The sequence below is a fragment of the Lontra canadensis genome, unplaced genomic scaffold, assembly GCF_010015895.1.
Source record: "Lontra canadensis isolate GAN:19392208 unplaced genomic scaffold, GSC_riverotter_1.0 scaffold476, whole genome shotgun sequence".
Lineage (NCBI taxonomy): Eukaryota > Metazoa > Chordata > Mammalia > Carnivora > Mustelidae > Lontra > Lontra canadensis.
In genome coordinates, this window is record NW_022631469.1 from 1,682 (window position 1) to 23,827 (window position 22,146).

General features: G+C 54.5%; 1 protein-coding gene across 1 annotated transcript; it reads left to right on the forward strand.

The window, feature by feature from the left end:
* Positions 1 to 246: 246 nt before the first annotated feature.
* LOC116863042 (neuroligin-3-like) lies at positions 247 to 18,159 on the forward strand. The gene is given in 8 exon segments (XM_032850532.1): positions 247 to 703; positions 1,353 to 1,412; positions 5,373 to 5,432; positions 7,278 to 7,427; positions 13,639 to 13,824; positions 15,919 to 16,708; positions 17,315 to 17,945; positions 17,947 to 18,159. Coding segments are annotated over 8 exon segments (2,547 nt in total).
* Positions 18,160 to 22,146: the final 3,987 nt, after the last annotated feature.

Here is a 22,146-nt window from a genome sequence, read left to right on the forward strand (position 1 = left end):
AGCCCTCCCCTGAACATCTTAGATGACGCCTACTTCCCTCTTTCCACAGGCCTGTCTGGCCCTGAGGGAGTCCCCTTTCTGAAGCTGTGGTGCTTGGACGACCTCTCTACGTTGCTGGGCACCTGTAGGTGTCCCTCGAGAGCTCAGTCTTGAGGTTCAAGTCAGTGTGGCCATGAAGGGGCTGCCTGTCGGGCTGATGCTGTGACCCTGGAGTCTGCCTTTCCTGCCAGTCCCCCTGCCCGGAACATGTGGCTGCGGCTTGGCCCGCCCTCGCTGTCCCTGAGCCCCAAGTCCACGATTGGCCGGAGCCTGTGCCTCACCCTGTGGTTCCTCAGCTTGGTGCTGAGGGCCAGTACCCAGGCCCCAGCACCCACAGTCAATACTCACTTTGGGAAGCTAAGGGGTGCCCGGGTGCCACTGCCCAGTGAGATCCTGGGGCCTGTGGACCAGTACCTGGGGGTGCCCTATGCAGCTCCCCCCATCGGCGAAAAACGTTTCCTGCCCCCTGAGCCACCCCCATCCTGGTCGGGCATCCGGAACGCCACACACTTTCCCCCAGTGTGCCCCCAGAACATCCACACGGCCGTGCCCGAAGTCATGCTGCCCGTCTGGTTCACTGCCAACTTGGATATTGTCGCTACTTACATCCAGGAGCCCAACGAAGACTGCCTCTACCTGAATGTCTATGTGCCCACGGAGGATGGTGAGTGCTATGGCCAGGCGCTGTGCCCTCCCCGCCCCCTCCCCCCTCCCATGGTGTTCGTGGCTTGCACGTGATCATGTGCCCTGCAGCATGCCTCTGTCCGTCTGTGAAGATGCTTCTAACCATCACTCTGCTTGGCCTCCTCCCCACCTTCCCCCTCCCTGTTCTCCCTTCACCCAGCATTGTCTGAGCTCCCATGTGTGAGTGACATTGTTCCCAGGAGGGGGCCTGGCCAGGCCTGAGAGCTTTGACAGGTCTAGGGCCAGAGTGCTGGATGGGGGTTCCCTGGGGAAGTATGGGTCCCTGCAGGGCAACTGCCCATGGGAGGATGCTGGCTCCACCAGGCCCCCCTGTTGCCATTCCGTCTGCTTTGAAAGGTAGTAGGTGTGTGTGGCCAAGGGAGCTGGGTGTGTGTGGGGTGGGGGCCAGCCTGGTGGGCATTGCTTAGGTGCCTCCTCTTGGGCTAGCCGCTGCCTCCTCCCGCGGGGCTCACACTAAGGTAAGTGACAGAAACAAGGAGATGGTGGGACAGGCTCTCTGCCATGTGCCACCTGCAGAGCAGCTCTTGGGGCCTGGGGAGGGGGTTGGGGGGTGCATGCCCCTGGGCAGAGGCCTCCTGTTATTTTTTAGTTTTTTATTCATTTTACAGTAAAGCGGATTTCCAAGGAATGCGCCCGAAAGCCCAACAAGAAAATTTGTAGGAAAGGAGGTAGGTAGCGAGCCGGCGGGGAGGGAGAGAGAGAGAGAGGGAGGGCTGCCTGCCCACCTGCCCTTGTCCCTGAGGACCCAGCCTTCCTTCAAGTAGCCTAGGCTCAGGGGGCGGTCGGTGAGCAGGCCTAAGCTCCACCTTAGCCAAGGGCCCTGGCTGTTCTTCAGGGACGATTTGGTGGCCTAAGGCAGGTTCAGGGCAGAAGCTGCAGCAACCTCGTTTCTTCCGATCTTCCCAGCCCGGGATTCCACCATAAGGTGTGTGCCAAAGACAGAGCCCATGGTTCTCTCTTGAGCCACCTCGCGTTGGGGGTGGGAGGATCTCCAGGCACCCAGGATGAAGCCAGAGGCTCTGCCCTCTTCCTGGCACGGCAGCCCCGAGCTCACCCCTCCCTACTCTTTCCTGGGGTCGAAGTCTAGACTCAACTCTCCGACTCTGACGTTTAGACTCAAGTCATCCTGCCAATCACTCCTGGCCTGCCACCGCCCCCAGACAGAGCATAGCTGTGTGACCAGACCGCCCCCCACCTCCCTGGGCTAGTCCCATGACAGACATTGGGGGACTCTAGGAACCATGGACTCGAAAAGGAGACACAACATCCTGAATTTTGCATTTACCCAGAAATGTGCTTCCCTTGTAGGTCCTGTAAAGCACTTAAAATCCTCCCCACGTCTCTGGGGGCTTGTAAGGCAGGAATCAGTTTCCCAATTTTACAGATGAGGAAACAGGCCCAGGGGAGTGACTTGCTGCTGCTCGAGGCCCTGTCGCTGGTCTCGGGCAGAGCTGGGACCCAAACCCGGGTCTCTTGACCCTCGGGGCCATGTTCTTTCCACTGTAGCACGCGAGGCAGCTCCCATCTGGTCATTCCTACCTTCACGACTCTGAAAACAATGGTGAAACAGTGGATGGGCTGGGCCTAATTGGAAAACAGTAACAGCTTAAGGAACAGGTGGAAAAATCACAGCCTGATCCCTACAACCTTTTGGCAAGCTTGGAGTTTGTTTTCCTTTGAAATCCTAGGGCAGGGTTGCCGCCCTCGCAGTGAGTGGGGTTGTCAGGATTCCTGGGCCAGGATGCTCCCTGCTGAGCAGGAATCTCTAGGGGGCAGATTCTGGGGGAATCCACATGTTCAGCTTATGTGTGCTGAGTGCTCTTGACAACCCTGGAGCACGGAGTGGGGCCTGGGGCTCTGGGGACAGCGTTCTGCCACATCCCCATGCCCAGCCCAGGACCTCACACGTAGGCGATCAGCACACACTTCCCCGCACAAGTGAAGAAGCACTGTGGTGTTGCAGAAAGAGAGCAGGGCTGGGAACCCAAAGCCTAACGGAGCCCCAGCTCTCCTGCTAGCTTGCAGTGAGACTTTAGGCAAGTCTTTTCCTGGAGGGGCCTCTGTTCCCGCCTCTGAAGGTGATAAGGGGACCATTCGGGCCTTAACATTCTACTAGTCTGTGAATGAATTCAGGAAAAGGGTCTCTTAAACCTACTCCCGTGGGTTACTTCCTTGGGTGAGGGCTGGGGGGCAGGGAGAGAGGTTGACAGTGAACTTTAACTGTTTCCAGGAGTAATGATCTCCTCCAGAGTGCCAGTGAGAGCCCAGGGCAGTCCAGTCCCGAGAGTTTGGCTAGAGAGCTGACTGGAAGCTCGGGTCAAATGCAAGCATTTAGCTCTCAGGATTGTTGACTGTGGGCAAGGCCATGAACTAGGCACTGTGGGGCTGTGGAGGGGTAGGAGGCAGAGGCAAGATTTAGACCTAAACCATGGCTTCATCACCACTCTGACGAAGCTCCCATCCTAGGATTGAAACCTGGCGGGTTCAGCTAAGCCCCGCAGGCCAAGCTGGGAAATGAGCCCCTGACAGTGTGGGGGAGGGCATTCGGTCATTTCACTGTTCAAATTAGTTCCCTATCCAGGGCCAGCTGGCCATTTGGATCGGAATTTACAGACCCCCGCTTCTTGGAGCAGAGACAGCCACCGAGGTTGTTAGGCTTGTGGTGTGCATAGGGTAGGCAGGACCAGCCCCGGCTGGGACCCTGCAGCAGCCCCGGGCTGGGACAGGGGATGGTTGGTGGAGCTGGCCTGCGTGCTGGGCATGACAACAAGGAGTTGTTCCGTAAGCGCTCAGCTGAAGGAGAAAAGGCGTCTATCTTGGTGGGTGGGGGGAGTGGGGAGCAATAGGGTCCCAGCTTCTAAGTCCATGCCCATGCAAGTGTGGGATTTCGTGGGGGGGCGGGGGAGGAGGACCTGCCCCCTCCCCCCACTTCCACCTCCATCAGGTTGGAGGGAATGCATGTTTCCGGATGAGTAACTCCCTTCTTCCACTTGGGGGGGGCTGTCTGTCATGTGGGTGATGCTGCCCCATGCCCCACAGGGTTTCTGAGCTCAGTCCTGGCAGGTGTTAAGACGGTAGGTGCCACTGGAAGTTCGGGAAGCTGGAGGCCATTTCTGCCCCTTGGGGTGGGGGTGGGGAGGGGTGGGAGGCTCTTGCCCTAGTTGAAAAGCCATTTTGTAATATGAGGGCGGTTCCTGTTTTGATTAATAGCTGTGAGGGATTTCAGTCACCAAAGCCCAGACCAGCTGCGAAAGAGGGCTATTTGCTGCCTGCAGGCTGAGAGTATCTGGTGTCATAGACCAGAGGGTAAGCCCTGGGATGCTGGCAGAATGACCTTGGTCTCCGAACTCTGCCCAGCATCCAGGCAGTAGGCCCTCTGTCTCCACAGCCATGCTCAAGATGCACTTCTCATCTCCTTAGAACAGGAAAGAGAGCTGGTGCCAGCTTACCCACAGGTCCTTAAATGTCTCTCTTCTCTCCTCTGTTCCCTTCTTTTCTCTCCTTCCCTTCCCTCCCTTCTCTCCACCCCACCCCCCACTCTCCACCTCTTTTCTCGCTGATTTTTTTCCTTCCCTCTCCCCCGGTCCCCAGAAAGGTGGCATGGTGCAGTGGAAAGACCATGGGCTTTGGAGCAGACCTGGGTTTGAATCTTACCTCTAGCACTTCCTAGCTGTGTGATCTTGAGCAAGTCACTTTACCTCTCTGAACCTCAGTTTCCCCATCAGTGAAACAGGAGTAGAGACAGTACCCACCTCACTGGGGTGTGAGGATCAAACAGTATGGCAGACGTAGAGTGACACACGGTAAACACTCGGTCTATGGTAGGAGCTATTATCATTATTCCTCTGTTTCCCCTCTCTCTCTGTCTCTCTCCATCTCTCTCATGTCCCTTTCTCCTTCTCCCGTTCCTCCTTTCCCTCCCTCCCCCTCTGGCTCTCTCTCGATCTCAGAGCAGTGCTTGCTGCTCTTAGGCTGGGTTCCTGCTCACAGGAACCCCATTTGCCATCAGCCAGAGCAGGGGCCCCGACGAGGAAGACCAGAGGGAAAGCTTCATCTCCCATTTCCTCCTCTGGGAATCAGGGTCAGCTGAGGCCCAGCTTGAGCCTTCCCACCGGGCCCAGGTAGCCCAGGGCCGGGGGGCCCCAGTTCCCGGCTCTGCCCTAATAGCTCCCATCCGTATCCAACATTCTGGCAAGGCCACCTGTCACCCTCAGCGCCTGCCCTGGCTCTCCAGCTCAGCCTGCCTGTGTACACACGTGCAGCCCCTGCCACCTGGGAGAAATCCTTTCCCTGAGTGGGTCTCTGGCTCTCTGCCCTGGCCCATATGCTACTCCCGCCTTCCCAACTGGGAAGGGAGTTGGCTGAGAAGGGCTGGTGGGGACTGGGGGGGCGGGGCAGGGAGGCGTAAGGAAGCCAGTCCAGCAGGGGCCTGCAACACCACCATCGGCTAATAAAGGTCTGGGCCTCAGCCCACCCATTCCCTCGGTTCTTGCCATCCCTCCTGCCTGTCCTGGGCCCAAGCCCAGAGCTGGCTTGCTGGGCCACACTGCAGTCATGCTGTTTTTGAATTCTCTCTCTGTTTTGTTCTCTGTTCTGTGCTGTTGTGTCTCCCCGTGTCTGGTCCCCAGGATCCGGCGCTAAGAAACAGGGCGAGGACTTAGCGGATAATGACGGGGATGAAGATGAAGGTATTTGGGGGCTGCAGGGCGCGGCGGCTGGTGCATGGCACAGAGCCCCTCCCCTTCTCGATGGGGAGAAGCCCCGTCTGTCTGTCTGTCCGTCCGTTGGTGTGTTTCTGTTCCTATACAAGGCTGTTGGGCTGTTCATCCACCTTTGGCCTGCTGGGCCGCTGGGAGTTCCTGGGTGATGGACCCGGCTGGCTGGAGGGCGCAGGGGACCACCAGTAGAGCCGGGGGGGGCAGCCTCCTCGCCCCGGTCCCCTACCCTCGTCCTGAGTCCTACAGTAGAGAAGTGGGCACTGCCAGAAACAGCTTCCTCCCGCATCTTCCGTGGTTCAACGGGCACCTGCCCCCACCTATCAGCAGGGAGAGTGGAGAGAAAGCAGGGCAGAGGGAGGGCGGAGAGAGAGGTACAAAGGAGACCGGATGGTGAGGACATACCTGGGTTTCACTGCAGAGACACATGTGTTTCGCGGGAAGACGGGCTCTTGGGAGAGGGGCCTGGCAGGCCGTTGAGCTGAAGAGTGAGGCCGTGACAACCAAAAGGGCTGGAGATTAGCAACACCTAAATCATCACTGTCCACCCCCCCACCCCCCTGGCCTCCTCCCAGGAAAAGATATATGGCCTCAGGGCCCCGGACTACAGTGGTTGGCTCGGGACAGGGCCAGGAAGGCTGTGGGCTAAAGTGCCAGGCTGAGGCCAGGACGCCCAGCCCAGTCAGTAGATGGCATAAGATACTTGGGTGATGGTGGAACCAGTCTGCCTTCCTCCTTGGGAAAACAGGTTGTGTTTGCTAGGCAGCACAGAGCATTTCCTTCTACCTTCCTTGCCCTGGCCCTGCCCCTCCAGCCCTGGAGGAGCCAAACAGCTGTTGCGGCGGGGTGGGGGGGGTCCGCTGGTGGCTGGTAGGGCCGCACTGGTGGGGCGGAGTGTTGGTCCAGCTCACACACTGAGAGGCTGCAGGTCAAGGTGGTCAGGTCAGGAGCCTTCTCTTGACTACCCAGACCCAAGGCCACCGCTGTGCTCACTGGGCTTGGGAGTGGCCGCTTGAAGGTCTCTCACTGAATGGCCTCTGGGGAGGCTCCATCTTCATCCTGATGCTGATGGGAGGGGAGGGGCTGCAGAGTGGGGTGGGGGGGTCTCTCTCATTCTTAGTTCTGCCCCTCTCCTCTCCCCCATACCCAGTGCTTCCAGTTAAGTCTGCCTGATGCCCCCGGGGGACAATGGGGTAAATGAGCACATGGCTGAGAGACCATGTCACTAAGGTTCCTTCTACCCCATCACTGCCCTTCACTCCCTTTTACCCACGTCCTTCCTTGTTCTCTCCCTGTGCCACCCCCTTCTTCCCACTCCTCTTGTCTCTGTCTGCACTGGGGGGGCCAGCTGCTGCCAATGGCCTTACTTCCATGTAACTTGGTCTAGTCTTGGGGGTTTCAAGGCTCCCCAGCCCCTGCTCTCCTAGGCATGTCAGGTCCCAGGACTCCGGGTGCCCCGGGGGCAGGGACTCGCTTGAGCCAACTAAGAGACCAGACCTGCCTCTTCCTCCTGCTCCCCCGTCCCCAGGGCCCAGCCTGTGGCCTACCTAGGCCCAACCATAGCAGGCCTGGCTGACTGCCTTCAGCTGGGAGGCTGAAACCTGAGTTTTTAAAACCAACGCTGAAGTCCACCTCCCGCTAAGTCTCTGGCCGATGCTCAAGCTCCGGGCCCAGCAGTCCCGTGAGTCCTGCCCCCAGAGCTGGCGGTGGTGTCCTGGCACCTGGGATAGCTTTGCTGCCCACACCCCCCCAGGGCTGGTGGGGGTGAGGGAGGAAGGGCATCCTACCCAGCCTGTGTCTCACCCCTTCTCCTTGCAGACATCCGGGACAGTGGCGCTAAGCCTGTCATGGTCTACATCCATGGAGGTTCATACATGGAAGGGACAGGCAACATGATTGACGGCAGTGTCCTCGCCAGCTATGGCAACGTCATCGTCATCACCCTCAACTATCGGGTTGGGGTGCTAGGTATGGTTCTCTGCTAGCTGCCTTGAAGGAGGCCCGGGTTCTCAGGGAAGGAGGAAAGAATGCTGGGGATTTAATGCTGGCCTCCGTTCTCTAGCAGGTGCCAGTGACCAGAGTCAAGTGATATCACATGGTCCCTAACCAAGTGCTGGGTGCTTGCCCACGTTCCCAGGCCTTTTCCCGGAGTGCTTAGCTGCCACTGGAATTTCAATTCAACCTCCACACCTTCTCTTAAAAGTCGCAAGTCAGGTCGCTGCTTTCAGACCATTGCTTGGCTGAGTTTCGCAGGGTCTGGAACTTTCTAGTGTCCTTCCCCTGTCCCTACCCACCCAGACCCACTCCCTCAAAGCCCCACACATATACAGATAGTCCTTCTAGCCCGTCGCATATCCACTTGCTCATGTACCCTCACCTGACTGCACATCCACACTGCCCACCACACACCCCCTTGCATACTATTATTTCTCACACACCCCACAAATACACACATATACCCGTACACATAGAGACCCTCACATCCACATCTACAGGCCACCTCTCTCACACACACACGTATGCTCCTCCACCACTCCATAAACACTCCACACATATGGTTTTTCCTGTACACATATCCACATGCTATATACCTCTTTCCACTCCACATCCATACCCCATATGTACACAGATCTCTCGGAAGCCCCCCACCCCCGCAGCATTCCCGTCTATCTCTCCCTCTACATCTCTGTATCCACATTTACACCTAATACACACTACACGTACCCACACTCACACTTCCTTCTACCCCCACGTAGACGCTCTACACAAAGACTCACACCGTACACATCCACGCTGCACATAAACCCCGCATGACTATACCTTGAATGTACATAAATATTCCTTCCACATTTACACACACACACTCACACCCCCCTGTGCTTCCCAGTTCCACCTCCACTCGGCCACCCACACGCGTGCATATGTCCCTCAGCTTCCCCACCTAAACACAAACCAATATTCCCCCTCCCTACACACATACACCCACACCCGCCCATCCACACCTCCTCACGCTGCACATCCTCAAATCCTACACACACACACCCTCGCAAATCCTACACACATACACACCCTTCCACGTCCATGCCCATCCCAGGCACTATACTTACATAGCTCTCTGCTGTGTACACACACCCATAGACCTCCTACACGAATACCCACATCCCCACGTAGATACATACACACACGTATACACATACACGCACATAGACACTCCTCCCCTACGTACCCTGCGTATATATGTGCAGTACACATACATACATTTTCCCCGCCCCTACCCTGCCTGACAAACACATACACACTCGTGTACACCTGCTTGGCCTCCAGATCCACACACCTCGCCTCACCCCCATGTGTGTGAGTACCCCACACTTGCGTAGCATGTATAGACACACTTACGCATTTCTACTACTCTCTCTGTGTCTACATCCCCATATACTCCCACCCCATCACACAAACACACTCTCACACGTACAGGCTTCCTTCCCAAATGCCTCCTCTTATGCACCCCTGAGTCTTTCCCCCCACATCCTCTGCCGGCCACTGGCTGGGCTTGGTGATGTAGGCTGTCCCTCTGGGCTGTGTCTTCCTTGCTGACTGTTACTGCCTATCCGCGGCCAGGTTCCTGAGGTACACAAGTACCTCAGAGAGGGCGACCCAATGTACAGGGTCTTGCTCCCTCTCAGACACTCACCCAGGCCTCCGAGGGCACGTGCAGCCACATAGCCCTGTAATAGCATGAGGAAGACAACTGACCTGGAGGGCTGGTGTCTTCCAGGTTGCAGTGGGGGTCTAGGCTGTGCATCAGGTCCAGAGGCCTGGGTGCTGGACCAGCTGTGGCATGACTTCTTCCCTGGCCCTTTGGCTGACAGGACCTTATCTTAATTTGCTTCTGAGTGTATTGTTCTTGCCAGTTCTAACCCCAGAGGGCCTGGTGCTCCATGCCACTTCTGGTACAGCTCACGAGCCCAGAAAGACAATCTTTTCTTGACTTACCATTGACACTCGGTGGGCTAGCAAGACACCTTTTTGGGGTCCAGACTGGAGAAAGGATATTCCCCGAAAACAGTGGGCCTGTGTCCCTTCGAGTGGCCTCTGGATCCTGGGGGATGAAGCATGCAAGGCATCTCCCTGGTCTCTGAGTGATCTGGTGGGCTTGGGTTTCATGGTTTGGCTGCTGCTCCTCTGTCTCCCCGAGTTGCCCCAGACGTCCTGGTGAGGCTCTCTTGAGTGATCTGTCCTGTTGCGGAAGGGTATCTGAGTCTCTGACAGCAAAGGGGAAGAGAAAGTGGCCATAAAGCTACATGCAAGGGCTGCATGGTTCCGGAAGAGTCAGGAATTTCCAGAAGCAAGCTCACACAGATATCCAGCCACGCGCCTACGGTAGCTGAAGGCCAGAAGGAGCCTTGCCCCCTTATTTTCTTAGTGAGACTGATAGAAAATGTTCAACCCGGCTGCTTTGAAAAATCAGAAACACAGAGCTCCATTCTGTTGGTTTTATTGGAAAGCACAGAGAGTACGAAGAATGTGCCTCGGTTCCGTATGATTGGAACAGCTAGGGAGGCAGAAAAAGAAAGAGTGGAGGAACGGGGAGGAATGCGGGGGGCTGGGAATTGAGGAAGAGAAGGAAAAGACAGAGGGGAGAGAAAAGAGGACAAGATCACACCGAGCAAGGAGACAGGAAAGAGAGATTCAGGATCTGAAGTGTCTCTTCGCAGCTGTGGGCTGTACAGGGCCTGTTGCCGGTGACTGTTCCCTATGGTACCCAGTGTACTGGTTCCTGGACAACCCTCCCACTTCCCTAATCTTGAATATTATACATCAGAAGTTCCTAACTTTGGGGGGGAGCCTTGGACCCCTCTGAGATTTTAATGAAAGCTATGGACCCTACCCGCACCACCCCCCCGGTAAATGTGCACACACGTACACAAACCTATAGAAACGTTTCCATGGACATCACCGAAACTCATCCTAGAAACTCAGGTTAAGCACCTACCCCCACCCCACCTGCTTTACAACCCCTGCTCATTTGGGTAACCAAAACAGCACATCTGGGGGCAAGAATCGTATTCTTTGGGCTTCAGCTGTTAATGATCAACATAATATTATTACCCAAACCTTGGAAGGAGTCACAAACTGAGATTTGGTCCAAAGTTCCCCCCATCACTTCCTGTGTCTCCTTTAAAGCCTGCTCAGCAGCCCAAATGTAGTCTATAAGCCACTGATTGGATTCTGGGTACCTACAAGATGTTTTTGTCTCTCGGTGCCAGACATAGAACATAGATCTGTCCCTGGCACTTGGAGACTTTGCTGTGTAGCTGAGACTTGGTTGTTTTGGGTCTTCAAGCATCCCAGATTGGGCGGGCCGGATTGGGACCCCCTAGCTGCATGCACACATTCACCCTCCCTTCAGCTTCTCTGGAAGCACTGAGCCCAGACATATGGTTTACTCTGAGGTGCTTCTTGGGACATCTCGGGTGATTAATTTATATGGAGACTGTCACAGACCAGTCCATGGATCCCATTTTATTATTTGAGGAGTCCCCCCATGGGGCTTGAGACCAATACAAGGGACACTAGCAGGATAGCAGACGTGGACACCCCCAGGGCCGAGGAGGTAGGGGCTTGCCAGGTTTTCGTCTGGGTTCCAGAATTTGATGATACATCTCTGCTCAGGCAGCCTTTGGGGCAAACAGACAACCTGGTGAAAGTCAAGCCTCGAGGGATGGAGCTCTGGTTTGGGTGCAGTGTGCCTGATCCCTCATCCTCTGTTGACGGGGGGCCCACCATGGACCACACAGTGCCAATCCAGGGCCCAGGGAGCCAGTCTCAGGTTTATTGTGACAGTTTCTGTGGAGGAGTATTTTAGCCCTTCTCGTCCCATGGTTTCCGTGGACGGCTGAGTTACTGGGGCCCTAGCAGTGAGCGGCTTGCTCTCCTGCGCTGCCAGGCTTTGTGCACTCTTGGTTGGTCACATTTGCGGGATCACCTGCCTCGGCCCAGTGGATAGAACACTTCACGCAGGACTCTTGTAGTAGAGATGGTTGACATGGCCTCATCTGCATGCTTCAGCGCCGCTCATCCCGGGGCTTGGTGGAAGCCAAGGGAGCAGAAAGGGGTGGTTGGCTCCTCCACCCAGCCCCATCGGGCCTTGGTTCCCAACCCAGGGAATCGAGACACATTGGCGAAAGTCTACATGACTACCTTGAAGCACCGGGCTCCTCCCGCTGCTGGGACAGATGCATTGACACATTTCACGGCACACTCCCTCAGCCGGGGCTGAAGTCTGGTGTGCCGTGGCTTCAATAAGAGGAAAGGGAAAGGAAATACGGAGGAAGGAGAAAGGCAGGGAGACAGGATGGGAGGGCTAAGAGAAGCAAAGAGTGGTTCTTGCAGGAGGGCCTAGGGCTTGGACAGCTGGGGTGGATCTTGGTCAGCAGACTTTTTTAAGACTTGCAGCAGCAGCTTCGGTGTATGAATGGGACAGGCAGAGGAGAAGCGGGTTCCCTTCTCTGGAGGAACAAGGGCCCCTCCGTCCATCTTCATTCAGGCTTTCTTTGATTCCTTCATGGTTCCTCGCCGGGAACCTGGGGGCTAAAGAGGGCTTGTGACTGGGTCCTGAGAGGAATAACTAAGTACTTTATGTTCTTAATGGTACCAAATGTAAATTAATAGCACCCTTGAAGAGGGTGAAATGAGCTCTTTCACAGAAGCTAGAAACAGGAGGACCTGAGAAAGACAGGGATGAGGTCTTGCACCTGCTTGAGTCTATTTCAATTCAGCTTCCACCCATGGCTGGCCCGGACAGCCAGAGAGCTCCCTGCGAGCTGAGGGGACCTTTTCAAACATGACCTCCCACAAAGCTGATCCCAGGTGCTGTAAAGGAGCTTTCAAACGGGGAGTCCAAAACGAACCAATCCAGGTATGGGGTGTCCGACGCGTAGGAGCGCCACGACTACCCGCCTGGAAAGAGCCCTTCCAGAAGCCTAGTGCGGGAGAAGATGGGAGCTTTCCAAGGAGCGCAGGGATCAAGGAAGAGAGAGGAAATGAGGCGGTGTGATTGGCCTGAAATGGATGCAGGGTGGGGGGGAATATAGGACATCTCTGTGGGATAGCCAGCAGGTGGGCGGGAAGGTAGTCTCCATGGCAACAAGTCTCCACAGCAGCAAATCCCAGCAGGTGGGTGGGAAGGTAGTCTCCATGGTGACATGTCTCCTCAGCAGCAAATCCCAGTGGGTGGGCGGGCGGGAAGACCTGTTTCTGTGGTAACACACAGCGCTGACTTGCCCATTTCTCCACCAGATGAAAAAGATGGCCTCACCCAGTGGTTTTCTAACTTTAGCAGGCCCCAGATCACCTGGAGAGCTGGTGAAAAATACAGATTGCGGGGCCTCCTCCCCCAAGTTTCTGAATCATTAGGTCTTGGGAGGAGGGGAAATGAGAATCAGCCCCAAGATGAGGGGAAGGAGTCACCCGAGGCCCTGGAACGAGGTGTGGAGGTGGACGAACCCAGACAGGATGGGCGGCAAGCAGGCCTTGGGGACCATTGCCTCTTGGGAGCCTCGCTCCCTTCAGAGAGAGGAGGAAGGGGAACGAGAAGTAATTACAGACTTAGAGAGTGCAGAGCGTGTTAGACAGGCCTGTGTTCGATTTATCCTGGCTACAACCCTTTGAAGTATTTTTATCTCCATTTTAGAAGAGGAAACTATAGCCCAGATATTTTAAATAACTTGCCCAAGGCTATATGGCCAGTAGGCAGTAGAGCTAGAACGCAAACTGAGAACCATCTGACTCCAGGGTCCCTGCTCTTTCCAATCTATCTTGCCGGGGAGCTAGGGTAATGGCTTGGAGAGCACCTCAGGGACCTGGCCGTTTGCAGTTCTTGCAGCTTAAGTCTCCCAGCTGAAGGCATCCCCTCGAATAGTCTGGGGACACCCCCTCCACACTGGAGAATGGGAGTGGGAGGCAAGGAGCAGATCGATCCTTCCTAAATGGATGGGGCTGGAACTTGCATACAGGAGCAATGGTACATGGTAGCTGGGTGGACAGAACACCACCGCATGTCCCTTCCTCTGTCCTCATGCCCCCCCCATCCTCCCCGCCCCCATCTCCTGCCTGCCATTATAACCCCAATCCCCCATCCCTCTGCCTTCACCGTCCTCATGCCCTATGTTGAATCCAGGTTTCCTGAGCACTGGCGATCAGGCTGCCAAGGGCAACTATGGGCTCCTTGACCAAATCCAGGCCCTCCGCTGGGTGAGCGAGAACATTGCCTTCTTTGGTGGCGATCCCCGCCGTATTACCGTCTTCGGCTCGGGCATTGGTGCGTCCTGTGTCAGCCTCCTCACGCTGTCGCATCACTCTGAGGGTGAGTAGGGCTCGGGGCAGAACCTCAGCTAGCAATGGGCCAGCTGCCCACCCTGAGCCTCAGGCCTTCTGGGGTCCAGAGCACCCAGGGGAATCAGCTGGCCCTCCTCTACCAGCTTGGCATCCTTTGGGGAGAAGTGGAATGGAAATGTTCCTCTCAGGGAAGAAGTCCTTCTCCCAGTGCAGGAGAGGGAAAGAGAGAATCCTGTTTATATCTTGAGAGAGTAAGATCCTCCTTCCGTGTGGGAGTCGAGTTTGGGTGAGTGGGAGTAGAATGTCTATCTGAAGGGACAGTGGGTTTTTTTTTAATTGGGGGGGCAAGGGAAATCTTTCAGTTTGGGAAGGACATGTGACTTCAGGATACAGATCTAGAGTGGGAATTCATTTTTAGGTGTAAGAAACACTCATTTTCTGCCTTTCTCTCTGAAGAACAAGTCTGTACAGGAGGGGATCTGTCCTTAAGCGAGGAGATGGGTCTGAATAGTGAGGATCGCTAACCTGTGGGGTGGGCTTTTTCTGAGAGGCTGGCAATCTGGTAGCCCACACCAGAGCTCCTCCTGGGCTGGGCAACCATAAGGGAGATTCATTCTTAGCCTAGAGGAGAGCATCTCTCCTTGCTTGGCTAGTGACTCATTAAGGGAGCCAAACAGGCCCTTTGTGGCTCAGCAGGGCAAGTTCCCTTCAACTCCAGGCTGTAGAGCACATTCTGTCTCTGAGAGGCAAAGATGAGCTTCTCACGTAGAAGAGACCTTCCTGAAATAGGTTCCTTTCCTTCCTCTGAGGAAAGGAAATCCGGGAGAGAGGACAAGGTTTTTTTTGTTGGAATCCACCCTGTGAGTGAGTGATATTCTCACAGGAAGACTTTCAGTCCCTCTTTGAAAAAGGCCTATCCATCTCAGAGAGAAAAATCACCTTCTCTGACCTCGACATCCTGCCTCTGTCCCTCGAGGGACTATTCCAGTGAGGGAAGACCAGGGTGGGATCAGAATCACACCATAGTAGGGGGAACAGGGACCCCTTTCTCCACGAAGGAGGGTGAGATGACTGATTGTGAGGGTGCTCCTGTCTGTAAAGAGGACTGGTGCCTCCTCAGATCGGGAACTTCCCTGGGAGGGCAAGGCCTTTCTTGGGGTAGTGCTACATTCTGTCCCCTGAGGGGCCTGGCTCCCCTAAAGAGTTGTTCTCTCGGTCTTTCTGTGACTGATTCACAGAGAATCAGTGGAAAAGTGAGGCTCTCTCTTAAGTAGTAATCTATATTTCTCTCCCTCTCTTTCTACCCATGCCGACTGCCTTTCTCTTAGAGGAGAGGAACAGGGTGTCTGAGGGCCAGATTATTCCTCACTTGGGGATGTTGGGACCAGGGACAGCATGATACCCCCTCTTTTTTTCTTAGGCGGGGAGAAGAATCATCCACTTTTTGAGTTCAGAGGACTGGCTCCCTCTTGGCCAGGGGAAAAACTAGATCTGAGGCATCAGTAGCTTCAGGAAAAGGAAAGTCTCTGTGGAGACCCCACGCTGTGAGGGCATGCTCCCTGGAGACTTTGAGATCCCCAGGCCTTTGCCCTCAGGAATCTTTCCCCAAACTCCCAGAATGTGAGGCTCTCTCCTGCCTGCATTTCTCATCTCTCATGAAAAAGACCCCTTTGTGGCGGAAGCGCCAGCTCCCTGGTGGTGTGCTGGCACAGAGCTGGGCCCAGCTGGGCAGGAAGCAAGGAGGGAAGACAAGGAGAGATAAAGAGAGGGAGCATAAGGAAGCTGATGTCTGGGAACCAAGGGGTTAATTCCTGCTGCCATTTCCTTAACCCCCAAGTTACCAACCCTCATTCCAGAACAAGGAAGCAAGGAGCAGGCAGGGGGTCAGTCCAGGTCACGCAGGGGCCCAGCAACACCTCCTCTGGTCCTAATCCATCATCCCCGCTGAAAGGTCTCTTCTTCCTGAAAGGTCTCTTCTTCCTTTGTAGCTCACTGCACCCAGAGGGCAGCCTCAGTGACAGAGGAGTGAGGAGAGGTTTAATTTGTCCCTCAGGGAAAGGCAAGGGAGGCCTAGGCGCTGGGGGCCATGATGATCTGAGCTGGTGCTGCGTGTCTTCTGCAGGGCTTTTCCAGAGGGCCATCATCCAAAGTGGTTCTGCCCTGTCCAGCTGGGCCGTGAACTACCAGCCGGTGAAGTACACCAGCCTGCTGGCGGACAAGGTAGGCTGTAATGTGCTAGACACGGTGGACATGGTGGATTGTCTTCGTCAAAAGAGTGCCAAGGAGCTGGTAGAGCAGGACATCCAGCCAGCCCGCTACCATGTGGCCTTTGGCCCTGTGATTGATGGCGACGTCATTCCTGATGACCCTGAGATTCTCATGGAGCAGGGCGAGTTCCTCAACTATGACATCATGCTAGGTGTCAACCAGGGCGAGGGGCTCAAGTTTGTGGAAGGGGTGGTGGACCCTGAGGATGGCGTCTCAGGCACTGATTTTGACTACTCAGTCTCTAACTTTGTGGACAATCTGTATGGCTATCCTGAGGGCAAGGACACCCTGCGGGAGACCATCAAGTTCATGTACACAGACTGGGCAGACCGTGACAATCCGGAGACCCGCCGCAAAACACTGGTGGCGCTCTTCACTGACCACCAATGGGTGGAGCCCTCGGTGGTGACCGCTGATCTGCACGCCCGCTATGGGTCACCTACATACTTCTACGCCTTCTACCACCACTGCCAGAGCCTCATGAAGCCTGCTTGGTCAGATGCAGCTCATGGGGACGAAGTACCCTACGTTTTTGGTGTCCCTATGGTAGGCCCCACCGACCTCTTCCCCTGCAATTTCTCCAAGAATGACGTCATGCTCAGTGCTGTCGTCATGACCTACTGGACCAACTTTGCCAAGACCGGGTAAGGAGAAAGTGGGGGTTGCTCTTTGGGACCCCAGCATGCCTACCCCTCCACTCCTCTATGGTTAGACCTCTTCCTTTGTCTCCTTTTTAAAAGACCTTCCCCTGAATCTTGCTTGGTCCCCTTTTCGTTCCCTTCCTACTTCCTCCTTTTGAATCTTTTGTGCCATTTCTTCCCTCCAACATGTTGTCGAGGCTTGGAACTCAGCTAGCGTTAGGAGTGAGCCACAGGGAGTGTTACCGAGAACCATGGGATTCAAGGTTAGATGGTCAGAGGCCGAGTGAAGTGGGGATAAAAGTGCCTTCATGAAGAGCCTTTCAAGGGTTCTTGGAATAACTGGGCAGCTGAAAAGATTGGCTGATGTTTGGGAGCACGTGAGAAGAAAAGGCATCTATAGCATGACCTTACAGGATGGGCACAGGGAAGGATGAACCAGTTTCCATGATACAGTGGGCAATAGGACTTCAAGGCCCCAGGGAGGAGGAAGGGTGTGGACAGAGGGAGGGACCCTGAAAAAAAATGGAAATGTGGGTGTGAGAGGAAGAATTCTGGGCCCTTTCTCACCTAGGTAGAGTGGTGACCCCAGATTTCCATGTGGTATTTCAGGGATCCCAACAAGCCGGTCCCCCAGGACACCAAGTTCATTCACACCAAGGCCAACCGCTTTGAGGAAGTGGCCTGGTCCAAATACAATCCCCGAGACCAGCTCTACCTTCACATCGGGCTGAAACCAAGGGTCCGCGATCATTACCGGGCCACCAAGGTGGCCTTCTGGAAACACCTGGTGCCCCACCTATACAACCTGCATGACATGTTCCACTATACGTCCACAACCACCAAAGTGCCGCCCCCGGATACCACCCACAGCTCCCACATCACCCGCAGGCCCAACGGCAAGACCTGGAGCACCAAGCGGCCAGCCATCTCCCCTGCCTACAGCAATGAGAATGCCCAGGGTTCCTGGAACGGGGACCAGGATGCAGGGCCCCTCCTGGTGGAGAACCCTCGTGACTACTCCACCGAGTTAAGTGTCACCATCGCCGTGGGGGCCTCCCTCCTGTTCCTTAACGTTCTAGCCTTCGCTGCCCTCTACTACCGCAAGGACAAACGGCGTCAGGAGCCCCTGCGGCAGCCCAGCCCTCAGAGGGGTGCTGGGGCCCCTGAATTGGGAGCTGCTCCTGAGGAGGAGCTGGCAGCTTTACAGCTGGGCCCTACCCACCACGAATGTGAGGCTGGTCCCCCCCCACGACACACTGCGCCTCACTGCACTGCCTGACTACACACTGACCCTGCGTCGTTCTCCTGACGACATCCCACTCATGACACCCAACACCATCACTATGATTCCCAACTCCCTGGTAGGGCTGCAGACATTGCACCCCTACAACACCTTTGCCGCAGGGTTCAACAGTACTGGGCTGCCCCACTCACACTCCACTACCCGGGTATAGCTCCAGCCCAGAGCACAGCCTATCTCCTGGCTCCCTCCTGCCCAAATCCATGGACACACACGCACCCATAGACACACACAGACACACGTGTAAGCACGCACACACACACACACACACACACACATACACGCAGATATGTATACACACGCACCCACACCTGACAGCAGACCCACCTGCACAAACATAGACAAATGTGGACATGCACCCGCATGTACAAAAACACAAATAAGGAAGTAAACCTGAACAAACCCTTCAAATGGGGACGCAAGTGAGTCCTTGGGAAACTGAGGACCTGTGGAACAGCAGCTGAAGCCAGCTCCCTGAGCCTGATCACAGACACTCCTGGGGGCCCAAAAGCACCAGCTGGACACCCCCTTGGTGCTCGCCTTCCACCTCTTTTGGAACTGCACCACCCACCAACTCCAGACTTGGGAGCTTTAAAGAGCGGAGTAGCTCTTTCTCCCCCCCAGACTTGGTCTTTTTTCTGGGTCTTGGTTTTGTTGATTTTTAAAATAATTTTGGAACACATGCCTCTCCAACCCATGAGCGCAAAGAGGCTCTGGAAGGGAGGCTCCAGGCCCATGTCTGTGTGGCTCTGGCACCCCCAGGGCTCACACAATCCGGCCAAGGAACATGACCCCCCCAAGAAAGAAACAGATTTGAGCAAGACCATGGGGTGAAAGGAGGAAGGGGCTACCGCTGGATGGAGTTGGAGGGCCACAGGGGAGAACTCTCCAGCCATCTATCTCTGTGTCCCTGTGGAGGGCTCTAGAGACTGCAGGGTGACCTGCTTTCCCCCAAAGGCCAGGATCACTGGCCTGGCTAGATCAGGGGACCCTAGATTTGGTGAATGAGGTTCTGGTGGAGGTCGTCGCTATGGGGCCCCTGGGTGTAATCTGGGTTCTGCCTCTGCCCTTGGGGTAATGGTATCAGAAATTCGCCCCATTTTCTTTACCAAGTCTCTTTTGTGTCTGTCATTTCTCTTTCAAAAAGACAGTGTTTTTTTGTTGTTGTTGGCTTTTTTTTTTTTTAAAGAAAAGTTCTTAAAACACTAACGGAAACCCATGGAGTTTGTCCTTTGTAAAAATTTTAAACACAGTGTCTTGATATAAAAATAAAAAAATCCAGTTAGCACTCCCAACCTGCCTCCCTTGCACAGGCCTTGCCCCAACAGACCTCCCAGCAGGGTGCCCCTGTGGGCTAGGATTCCAGCCTGTCTCTGTGTCCTGTGCCTTTAAACTGAGACAAGTCCGGGCTACACTCCCCTGCACCCCACCCCCCATGCAGGCCTGTCTAGTCTTAAGCAGGTTGCCCTACCCTTACCCCCCTGCCCTGCCCCACAACGCTCTGGGTTCCTGCTTCTGAAGCCTTCTCTCAGCACCATGGGCCTCCCAATGAAAGGGCAAAAAATAATACTTCCTCCTCCTCCTCCTCCTCTTCCTCCTCCACCCCCACCCCCACCCCGCCCCCACGGCAGCCAGCCACTGCCACTGGGCCACCACCACCTGCTGCTGCCACTGCTACCATCACCACCATCCTGCCCCCATCCTGGACTGGGGGCTGGGAGGAGGTATGACCTCTAACAGGCTGAAATTCTTTCTCACATCAGAATCCAGTTGGGCATCAGATAGGTGGACCCCCTGGTCTTGGAGGACTGACAGAGCAGGGGCCGTCTCCTCCCCAGGGATACTTGTTTCTGGTTCTGTGAATTACAACTGGAGAACTCACTGAAGCCCTGGCAGTGATTTCTCTCCAGGATTGCAATCAGGGGCTCCTAGGGGTTCGCCCTGGCCCTCAACTCCCTGGGGGGGAAGGGGGAGGGGGCATTCAATGGGCCCTCCACAGGTTTAGCATTATGGTGGTTCACTTTCTTCTCAGTGACTCGAAGGACCGAACCTGGGAGTCTGCTCCTCAAGTGTGACAGTTGGGCAGGGTTGCTGACACCTCAGAAACCAGGAATAGAATTCTTCAAAGTGACCCTGACAAAGTGAGGGAGATAAACCAACACAATAGAATGATGTTCAGATGGGATGAATGCAAGATAGTGCAAAGACCAAAATTGAGAACTAATATACTAATACGGTATGTGGAGTCAAGAGAGTTGGCGATGACTGGTTGGACACAGTTTGGTCAAAAAAGAAAAAAAGAAGTAGGGGGAGGGTGACGGGGTGGGTCACAAGTTGAATGAGTCCATAGTGTAGAGACGGCATTCACCCTCCTCCCTCCCCTTCCTCCTTCCTCCCTCTCTCTCTCCTTCTTCCCTCCCTCCCTTTCTTCTTTTCAAAACTAATGTGAATACTAGCATCTAATAACAAAAATATAGGATGGAACTGCTGGGAAGTAATCTGAGTCCCGAGTTTTACAACGAGAAGTAACCTCAGGGGCATGTAGTCTGACCCACTTGTTTTTATATCTGGGGAAATGGGCCCAGAAAAGCCCAACATTTTCTAACCCTCAGTTACTGTTAGAAGCAGACCCAGGATGTTGTCCCATCATATATGACATTTTCCGTGGTCCTTTTCTTTTTATTTTTTTAAAAGATTTTATTTATTTATTTGAGAGAGAGAATGGGAGAGCACAGTGGAGGGGAGGAGCAGAGGGAGAGGGAGAAGCAGGCTCCCCGCTGAGCAGGGATCGATCCCAGGACCCTAGGATCGTGACTTGAGCCGAAGGCAGACACTTACACAACTGAGCCACCCAAGCGCCCTGGTTCTTTTCCTTTTAGGCCTTTTCAAACACTCATGGGTCTACCCTTGGTCAACACATTTTCAACATATGTGGAAGGAAAGCTGGAGAGGTTCTGGAGCCGAGCAAAAGCAATGTCCCAAAGGACTAGGTCTTTTAAAATTATTATTATTATTATTTAGGAAAGAGGAACTGATGAGGTAACGTTCAATAACTGTGGAGACCTACTGTGTGCCAAGTGTGCTCTATCATCCTCAAAAATTTACCTCCTGAGTAAGGGCAGAGATGATGATCTATTGTCCATTTCTTCTGAAAATGACAGAGGACGAAAGACTAAATCAGACACAGGGAAAGATTTCGCTACATACTCAGGAAGTCCTCAGTGACAGTTGCCGAATTGAATAACTGGCTAGTAAGAAAGCCCTGCTATTCATCTTCCTGCAAACAGACCGCTGGATTGCATGAGCTTTTCAGGTCGATTTAAGGTCTTCGTTGTTATGATCCTGTGATTGTTTCATCTCAGATATTCCCAAATTGGGCCTCATCTTCTGGGTGTGTGTGTGTGTGTGTGTGTGTGTGTGTCTATACTCCTCTGAATTAAGAGGCTCTCTGTTTGGAGAGGATTTAGACATCGCCTCTCCTCTAAGAACTCAAGGTGCAGTAGCCAACCCAGATCCAATCCTATTTGGGACCCATCAATGGGAGACTACAGTCAGTCTTTCACACCTTTGAAAGGTGTAGGTAGAAAGGTAGCTTGCAAGACAGGCAACCTTCCCATCTAATGGACAGTCGGTCCTGTGCCCAGCTAGCTTGAGGGGTCTCCACCCCATTACTGCCTCGAAGCTCTGAGCCCCAGCTGGAAAGTCCAGCTTCTTGTTCGAAGAGGGGCAGAGGAGAGAGACCCTTGGATTTTATTTCACATTGCAAAAATCATTCATGCCTAGACCGGGTCCAGTCGGCATCCCTAGATTTATCTGGTTTCTATAGTAGTCCTTTGGGGAGCTGGACACAGCTATCTTGGGATCTTTTGGTGTGTGTGAAGGGCCAGAGTTTGGACATTGCGGAATTCTCCACTGGAAGTATGATGATCAGGACTGTCAGCCTGGCCCTATGCTAGTTTATATACCGTGAGGGATAGAATACAGCCCCTTTGGGGTGCACACTGTCAGGAATACAAAACTGAACTATAATAAAATGAACAAGGTGCAGAATCCAGCATGTGACTTCAAGTGTATGGTAAAGGTTAAAGGAGCTGGAGACGTCCCAAGAAAGGCCACAATGGGATTTGAGGGGTTGGCTGGA